General features: G+C 41.7%; 1 protein-coding gene across 12 annotated transcripts in view; it reads left to right on the plus strand.

Moving 5' to 3' along the window:
• LOC122251815 (nidogen) overlaps nucleotides 1-10,000 on the plus strand; it is a 65,432-nt gene that overhangs the window by 32,858 nt on the left and 22,574 nt on the right. For all 12 annotated transcript variants that reach the window (XM_086551639.1, XM_086551644.1, XM_086551645.1 and 9 more), the window contains exons 13-17: nucleotides 586-773; nucleotides 1,412-1,537; nucleotides 2,120-2,278; nucleotides 5,106-5,485; nucleotides 7,058-7,166. In XM_086551639.1, coding sequence (XP_086407765.1) covers nucleotides 586-773; nucleotides 1,412-1,537; nucleotides 2,120-2,278; nucleotides 5,106-5,485; nucleotides 7,058-7,166 — 962 coding nt within the window. The remainder of the gene's footprint in view (nucleotides 1-585; nucleotides 774-1,411; nucleotides 1,538-2,119; nucleotides 2,279-5,105; nucleotides 5,486-7,057; nucleotides 7,167-10,000) is intronic.

Consider the following 10,000-nt stretch of genomic DNA (forward strand, 5'->3'; position numbering starts at 1 on the left):
TCTTTTTATATATATAAAAATGTAGATGGTAGAAGTAATCTTTCTCTCTCTCTTTCTTTCTCTTTCTCTCTCTCTTTCTTTCTCTTTATCTCTCTCTCTCTCTCTCTCTCTCTCTCTCTCTCTCTCTTTCTCTCTTTCTCTCTTTTTTTCTCTCTCTCGTTCTCTTTCTCTCTTTCTCTTTCTATTTCTCTTTTTCTTTTTATCGCCCTCTCTCTTTTCTCTCTTCCTCTCTCTCTCTTTCATTTTCTGTCTATCTATTTATCTATCAATCTATCTATCTATATCTATATCTATATGTCTCTTTCTCTCTCTCTTCCTCTCTCATTCTCTATTCCTCTCTCTTTCTCTCTCTCTTTCATTATCTCTCTGTCTATCTATCTTTTTGTCTATCAATCGATCGATCGATCTATCTATCTATATCTATATTTCTTTTCTCTCTCACTCTCTCTCTCCCTCTCCCTCTCCACCTCCCTCCCTCTCCCTCCCTCCCTCCCTCTCCCTCCCTTCACCCTCCCTCCGCCCCCCTCCCTCCCCCTCCCTCCCTCCACCCCCTTCCCTAACTCTCCCTCCCTCCCTCCCTCTCAGGTGCGTATGTGAACGAGGCTACGAGGAAGTCTACGACTCCACAATCAACAAAGCCATTTGCCTGGATGTGAACGAGTGCAACACAGGCCGCGATAACTGTCACCCTGATGCCTTCTGTATCAACACACCCGGAGGTTTCACTTGCACTTGCAAAGAGGATTTCATTGGAGATGGATTGGATTGTCAGCGTAAGTATATGTGAACGAAGAACAATGGCTTAAGGATGGTTGTTTTTTTTGTTTTTTTGTTATTATTATTATCGTCACGTATTTAATCTTTGTTGTTTATTTCGTTTTATCTTATGTATTCTGTTTTTTTTTCTTTTTTTTTTCTTTTTTTTTAAAGAATACTGTGGCTTTCCTATGTTAGAATAAAGAACTTTGTTGTGTATTTTATTTAAGAAATATGTCCAATTATGATTCATATATTGAATATACTCTTTATAGTTAAGTTCAAAGTTATGTTATGAAAAGGTTTCAAACTGATAAATTAAGAAGGTAAGAGCACAGAAATATCGGAAGGAGAGAGAGAGAAAGAGAGAGAGAGAGAGAGAGAGAGAGAGAGAGAGAGAGAGAGAGAGAGAGAGAGAGAGAGAGAGCAAGAGCGAGAGAAAGAAAGAGAGAGAGAGATTGAGAGAGAAAGAAAGAGAGAGAGAGATTGAGAGAGAAAGAAAGAGAGAGAGAGAGTTTGAAAAAAAGAGAGAGATTGAGAGAGAAGAGAAAAAGAGAAGGAGAGAGACACAGAGAGAGACGAAAACAAACAAACACTAAACCCATCTCCCTCCCCTCTCCCCCCTCCCTCCCCCTTCCCCCTCCCCCCCTCACAGGACTAGCAAGTTGCAGTGGCATTCCCTGTGACCCCAATGCCGTATGTGACGTAAGAGGCCCCAGTCCGCGCTGTGTGTGTCGACCTGGTTACGTCGGCGATGGTTTCGTCTGCAACATTGATCAAGGTTTGTTGTTGTTGTTGTTGTTATTGATGATGTTGTTTTTGTTGATTTTTTTTTTTTTTTTTTTTTTTTTTTTTTTTTTTTTTGTTATACTTTTCGTTACGGTTTTGTGTGTTTGTTGGCACTGTCGCTAAGATTATAAGGTTGTTGTTTTGGTGGTGGTGGCAGTAGTGGGAAGAGTAGAGGTAGTGTAGTAAGTTTTGTAGTAGTGGTTGTAGTAATAGCAACATTGGTGGTAATAGTAATAGCACTGCTAATACTACTACTACTATTATTGTTATTATTTTTACTGCTATTACTACTACTTCTACTCCTATTAATACTACTACTACTATAATTACAAATGCTACAACTACTACCTCTAATGATACTACTATTTCTATTACTATTACCACTACACCACCACTACTAACACAAATACAAATACAACCAATAATACCATTAACAATGATAATACAAAATAATAACCCCGCCCCCCCCCCTACCTAAAAAAGAAAGAAAAAAAAAAAAAATGCCACAAAAAAAAAAAAAAAATGCAAAAAAAAAAAAAAAATGCAACTCATTCTCTGTCTCTCTCTCTTTCAGGCGAGACCCTAATAAATCAACAGCGAGATTGCATTGACGCCGATATCTGCAGTCTCTACGCCGACTGTCTCTATGACGACAAAGTGAGAGGTTTCCGATGTTTGTGCGCCGATGGATACTCCGGCGATGGACTCACCTGTACGCGGGAGGTGGCGCCAGGTAGGAGGAGGAAGAGGAGGGGGAAGAGGAGGGGGAAGAGGAGGGGGAAGAGGAGGGGGAAGAGGGGGAGGGGGAAGAGGAGGGGGATAGGGTGGGGGAGGGGGACAGGTGGGGAAGAGGTGGGGACGGAGGAAGGGAGGGAGGGAGTTATGTGGTGGGGGGTGGGGACGGAGGGAAGGAGGGGGGGTTATGTGGAAAGGGGTGGGGACGGAGGGAGGGAGGGGGGTGGGGAGGGAGGGAGGGGGGTGGGGAGGGAGGGAGGGAGGAGTGGGGAGGGAGGGGGCGGCAGGTAGGAGGAGGAGGGGGAAGAGGAGGAAGAGGGGGGGAAGAGGGGGACAGGTGGGGGAGGGTGGGGACGGAGGGAGGGAGGGGGGAGGGAGGGAGGGAGGGGGTTATGTGGAGGGGGGTGGGGGACAGGTGGGGAGGGGGGGGGGGGACAGGTGGGGGAGGGGGGTGGGGACGGAGGGAGGGAGGAAGGGAGGGTGGGGGGGGGTTATGTGAAGGGAGGTGGCGGCAGGTAGGAGGAGGAGGGGGAAGAGGAGGAAGAGGGGGAGAAGAGGGGGACAGGTGGGGGAGGGTGGGGACGGAGGGAGGGAGGGGGTTATGTGGAGGGGGGTGGGGAGGGAGGGAGGGGGTTATGTGGAGGGGGGTGGGGAGGGAGGGAGGGGGGGTTGTGTGGCGGGATATGGCGGCAGGTAGGAGGAGAAAGAAGGGAAGAGGGGGACAGGTGGAGGATAGTGGGGGGTGGGGGGTGGGGGGGAGTTATGTGGAGGGGGTGGGGACGGAGGGAGGGAGGGGGACAGGTCGGGGAGGGAGGGGGGGGTTATGTGGAGGGATGTGGCGGCAGGTAGGAGGAGGAGGGGGAAGAGGGGGACAGGTGGGTGAGGGGTGGGGATGGGGGGGTTATGTGGTGGGGGGTGGGGACGGAGGGAGGGAGGTGGGGTTATGTGGAGGGATGTGGCGGCAGGTAGGAGGAGGAGGGGGAGGGGGAGGGGGGTTATGTGGAGGGGGTGGGGACGGAGGGAGGGAGGGGGACAGGTCGGGGAGGGAGGGGGGGTTATGTGGTGGCGGCAGGTAGGAGGAGGAGGGGGAAGAGGGGGACAGTTCGGGCAGGGGGGGGTTATGTGGTGGGGGGTGGGGACGGAGGGAGAGAGGGAGGGAGGGAAGGAGGGGGAGAGGACGCGTGGTTGTGCATGTGGGTGTTGTTGTTTTGTTTATTATTTTTGTTGTTGTTGTAGGTTGGGAGATGGGATTTTTTTTTTTTTTTTTTTTTTTTTTTTTGGGGGGGGGGTGTCTTTATGAATTGGTATTGAAATAAGGCTTTTTATGTTATTTTTTTGTTCAAGTATCGTAGATATCTGTTTCACGTATTTGTAATAAAGTGAGATTAGGTAACCTTTCCTATTATCTTTTTATTTTTTTTTTCTTCTTCTTCTTTTTTTCTTCTTTTTTCTTTTATGAATTTTGTCAATATCAGATTCTTTGACTTTGAAGAAATGACATTTCTGTACCATGAAATATCTGATCTATGTATAGCGTATACTAATGATGATAATGATGATAATAAACATATAACTTATAAGTCAATTAAAACCATTGATGTATTATGTAATTTTATTGCTTTAAGTGCAATAAAATCATCCTCTTCAGATATCACTAGCAATTTCGTTTACTCTTCCATTATAAAACGCGTATATAGCCTTATATTTTACATTTTCATTATTTCTAACTATTACAAATATTTCACATAGCTTTATAAAGTCCCAGCTGTCAAAACCATACATTTCGGATTCTTCTATGTATATCTGACTATCAAACCTTACATTGCACATATCATTTTGCCATTTTGCTATTAAATTCCACATTGCACAACTACATCTGTTTATTCAACCTTCATCTCACATAGAAAAATAAATTTCACATCGCACTAACTACATATGTTTATTCAACCTTCATCTCACATAGAAAAATAAATTCCACATTGCACAACTACATCTGTTTATTCAACCTTCATCTCACATAGAAAAATAAATTTCACATTGCACTAACTACATATGTTTATTCAACCTTCATCTCACATAGCAAAATAAATTTCACATCGCACTAACTACATATGTTTATTCAACCTTCATCTCACATAGAAAAATAAATTCCACATTGCACAACTACATCTGTTTATTCAACCTTCATCTCACATAGAAAAATCAATTTCACATTGCACTAACTACATATGTTTATTCAACCTTCATCTCACATAGAAAAATAAATTCCACATTGCACAACTACATCTGTTTATTCAACCTTCATCTCACATAAAAAAATAAATATCACATTGCACTAACTACATATGTTTATTCAACCTTCATCTCACAAAGCAAAATAAATTTCACATCGCACTAACTACATATGTTTATTCAACCTTCATCTCACAAAGCAAAATAAATTTCACATCGCACTTACTACATATGTTTATTCAACCTTCATCTCACATAAAAAAATAAATTTCACATTGCACAACTACATCTGTTTATTCAACCTTCATCTCACATAGCAAAATAAATTTCACATCGCACTAACTACATATGTTTATTCAACCTTCATCTCACATAGAAAAATCAATTCCACATTGCACAACTACATCTGTTTATTCAACCTTCATCTCACATAGAAAAATAAATTCCACATTGCACAACTACATCTGTTTATTCAACCTTCATCTCACATAGAAAAATAAATTCCACATTGCACAACTACATCTGTTTATTCAACCTTCATCTCACATAGCAAAATAAATTTCACACCCCCCCGCCCTGTCCTGTACTCGCAGAGGGCTGTGACACCTTCGCTGATTGCTCGCCCGACGCAACATGCAACGAAACGCCAGAGGGCAAAAGGTGCGAGTGTCTGCCTGGATTCGCCGGCGATGGGTACATCTGCACCGACAGACAGCTGCCTCCATACCAGCCAGAGACTCCATACCAACCATACCAACCCCTCGACCCCTATGCACAGGGTGAAGACGAACAGCCTTACCAACCTTACCAGCCAGAACAGCCGTACCAACCTTACCGACCTGAAGAGCCGTACCAACCTTACCGACCTGAAGAGCCGTACCAACCTTACCAGCCAGAGCAGCCGTACCAACCTTACCAACCGGAACAGCCATACCAACCTCAGGAACCACAACAACCATTAGATGCTGGAGAGGTAAATAGGTATCTTATCTGATGTCTATCTAGTGAGTGAAATTAAGAGAAATACAATTTCCTTTGATAAAAAAAATGCAAGACTGGAAAGAAAAATACTCATACTCACAAACTGATATTCAACTCATACGCCCAAGTGTCTACACAAACACACATACACATAAATGAATCTCCTTTTATCAATACACAATACTTTTATCAATGATTGCCAGTTCATCTTTATCAATACTTCATCCCCATAATTAGTCATCTCCATAGTATCCTTACTAATGTCAAAAGTCATTGAATGATAATAATAAAAGATAAAATGAAGAAAATCAGTAACTATGTAGAAAGCGCTCAGTGAGCACAGACATCCATAAATGTCCCCAAATCCACATATTCATATAGATGGATTGATTGATAGAATTATCTGTTTATCTGTACATATATATTGACTACATACACACACACACACACACACACACACACACACACACACACACACACACACACACACGCTATAAATATATATATATATATATATATATATATATATATATATATATATATATATATATGTGTGTGTACATACATACACACAACGCACACACACACACACACACAAATTACATAATATATATATATATATATATATATATATATATATATATTATATATATATATATGTATTTGTATGTATATATATATATACATATATATTATATACATATAAATACATACATATATATATATATATATATATATATATATATATATATATATATATATATATATATGTATATGTATATATACATACATATATATATATATATATATATATATATGTGTTTTTATATATATATATATATATATATATATATGTATATATATATATATATATATATATATATATATATGTGTGTGTGTGTGTGTGTGTGTGTGTACACATATAGATAGATAGATAGAAAAGCCCAGTTTCAAAACACATAATTCAGTCACAAAAAGCTAAGATAAAAGAAAAACAAAAACAAAACATCCTACAGTTGCCCAACCCATTTTCTATAAGCGGACCGGGATCCCCACCCAAAGCCATGGACAACCCACCCATAAACGTCATCAAGATCCGATTTTTTTTTTTTTTTTTTTTATAAATGGTGATACATTTCTGCTCTGATCTATAGTTGTTGCATTGAAAGAAATAACTTGCATATCAATTTATCGTTGTTGTTTTTAGCTTCAATGTCTTGGGATGAATACATTGACTTCTATATATAGTTTTAGAGCTTAAACCAACATAGAAGGTACAAGGTATAAACTCAAATAATGATGATGATAATGATATTGACAATGATAATGATAAAGATAATGATAATGATAAAAATAATGATAATGATAATGAAAGATAATGATGATGATAACAATAACAACAACAACAACAACAATAATAATAACAACAATCATCATCATCATCATAACAATAAAGAAGAGAGAAGATAAAACCGAAGACAAACAAGCCGTAATAATGAGGATGATGATAATGAGGATAATCTTGTCTCTCTCTCTCTACCCCCCCCTTCCCCCCCCCCTACAGCAGCCCGAACCTGAATGTCTCTTCGGGGTTTGTTGGTGCCCGGATGTATACCAGTACGACAAAGACCGGAACATTTGCGTGGCTGAAGTGGGATCGGGTTTGCAGTCAGGTGAGTTGACTTTGTTATTGTCTGATCCAGATGTTGGGATGTTGGTTGATGATGATGGTGATGTTAAGTGGTGATGGTGGTGGTGATGGAGGAGGTGGTGGTGGTGGTGATGGAGGAGGTGGTGGTGATGGAGGAGGTGGTGGTGGTGGTGATGGGGTATTTAAGATAATGGTGGTATGGGTTATGATGGGAATGGGCGTTGGGATAATGATGATGGTAATGATGGTTATGTTGATGGTGGTTAATGGTAATGATGATGGTTATGATAAGCATGGGTAATGGAATGCTGATAATGAACATAGTCCTGTTAAATTATATATATTGCTATTTTGAAATGATAGTGATAAGAAAAATAAACAATACAGGAGGATTATATATATATATATATATATAACAAAATAGTTACATAATCCACGGTCGGATTTGATTAACCTTAAGTATAGACATCTACACACCTCAACTCACGGGTGTAACAAAACAAATAGACACCATAAATAATCATAAAATCATCTGCCGACACCACCTCAAAGTATATGTCAGCTCACGAGTATACAAAACAAATGAACATCATAAATAGCGTGTGAAAATTCATCTGCCGACACCACCTCAAAGGGATATTATACTGACCTTTCCCCTCTCGAGGCCGTTATTATACTGACCTTTCCCCTCTCGTGGCCGTTATTATACTGACCTTTCCCCTCTCGAGGCCGTTATTATACTGACCTTTCCCCTCTCGAGGTCGTTATTATACTGCCCTTTCCCCTCTCGAGGCCGTTATTATACTGACCTTTCCCCTCTCGAGGCCGTTATTATACTGACCTTTCCCCTCTTGAGGCCGTTATTATACTGACCTTTCCCCTCTCGAGGCCGTTATTATACTGACCTTTCCCCTCTCGAGGCCGTTATTATACTGACCTTTCCCCTCTCGAGGCCGTTATTATACTGACCTTTCCCCTCTCGAGGCCGTTATTATACTGACCTTTCCCCTCTCGAGGCCGTTATTTTACTGACCTTTCCCCTCTCGAGGCCGTTATTATACTGACCTTTCCCCTCTCGAGGCCGTTATTATACTGACCTTTCCCCTCTCGAGGCCGTTATTATACTGACCTTTCCCTCTCGAGGTCGTTATTATACTGACCTTTCCCCTCTCGAGGCCGTTATTTTACTGACCTTTCCCCTCTCGAGGCCGTTATTTTACTGACCTTTCCCCTCTCGAGGCCGTTATTATACTGACCTTTCCCCTCTCGAGGCCGTTATTTTACTGACCTTTCCCCTCTCGAGGCCGTTATTATACTGACCTTTCCCCTCTCGAGGCCGTTATTTTACTGACCTTTCCCCTCTCGAGGCCGTTATTATACTGACCTTTCCCCTCTCGAGGCCGTTATTATACTGACCTTTCCCCTCTCGAGGCCGTTATTATACTGACCTTTCCCCTCTCGAGGCCGTTATTTTACTGACCTTTCCCCTCTCGAGGCCGTTATTATACTGACCTTTCCCCTCTCGAGGCCGTTATTATACTGACCTTTCCCCTCTCGAGGCCGTTATTATACTGACCTTTCCCCTCTCGAGGCCGTTATTATACTGACCTTTCCCCTCTCGAGGCCGTGAGTTTGACATAAGAGAATTTGAATCAGCATGCCTTTTATGGTGTTCCTCTGTTCCTCTGTTCCGAAAGAAGAAGAGGATGAATCGAATTGACCGTTGATTATATAACCAAAAACCGTAAGATATGCATGAGAGAAGCATTGGATTATGAAAGTAATAGGCAATGCAAAAGTATTGCGTATGCGTTGCATGGAATGAGAACACTAGCATGGTAGTTATAATGAAAAGCTGTTCAATGTGATGCCGACAGAAGAGGTAAGTTCACCGGGTTTTTATTTTCCGAAGAAGAAAAGAACAGAAAAATTGCGTTTTTTCCCGTTTTTGGATGATCCTTTTCCTATTTATTCTTATACCTTCTTTCCCCCTTTACTCTCGCCCTTTCCCTCTCTCCTTTCTCTCTTCTCTCCCCTTTTCCAACCGTCTACCCCCTGTCTACCCTCCTCTCCCCTTCTTCCTTCCCCTTTTCCCTCACCAACCCCCTACCTCCCCTTACCGTTAGCCCCCCCTCCCTCCTTCCCCAAACCCCAATGCCTCTCCCCCTCCTTCCCTTTTCGTTTCCCTTCCCTCCAACCCCTCCTCCTACCCATAACCTCTTCCCCACAACCTCTCCTTCCATTCCAAACTTTCAACCCCTTTCCACCTCCAATCTCTCCTTCCTACCCCACCCCCACCCCTTCACCCGAACCTCTTCTTCCACCCCTTTCTCCTTTCCCCTTTCCCAACAGCTTCTTAAAATCCAGAGACAGAGCTACAGTGAAGCAATTGAAAAAGACGGTGAAAAACGCCTCACAGAGTATATTTCCGGCTTGGATTTTGTTTTTTTCTCTCAAAATGAAACACCTTAACAACTGAATTTGCTCTCTTCAAAAGAAACTATACGTGTCAGCTTAAAACTCATCGTCGGGATAAAAAATTGAAACGGGATGTCGCGGACCAGGTATTTTTTGAACCTATATATCAACCTCACCCTCCCTAAGCAATATAATTGAAGGGATCGTTTACAGCAGACTTCTAGAATTTATCACTGTGCATGATATACAAACTGACTGTCAGTTTGGATTCAGGCCTAAAAGATCCCTTGAAGCGGTTTTATTATCCTTCACTCATGACATACTAAAAGCTTTTGATAGTGAGCAGTACACCGTAACAATATTTCTGAATCTTGCAAAGGGAAAGACACCGTTGATCCTACCGTTTTGCAAGACGAGCTTGCATATTGCGGCATCAGG

The sequence above is a fragment of the Penaeus japonicus genome, unplaced genomic scaffold (genome assembly GCF_977035675.1).
Source record: "Penaeus japonicus unplaced genomic scaffold, GWHDUDI00000001_assembly GWHDUDI00000025, whole genome shotgun sequence".
NCBI lineage: Eukaryota > Metazoa > Arthropoda > Malacostraca > Decapoda > Penaeidae > Penaeus > Penaeus japonicus.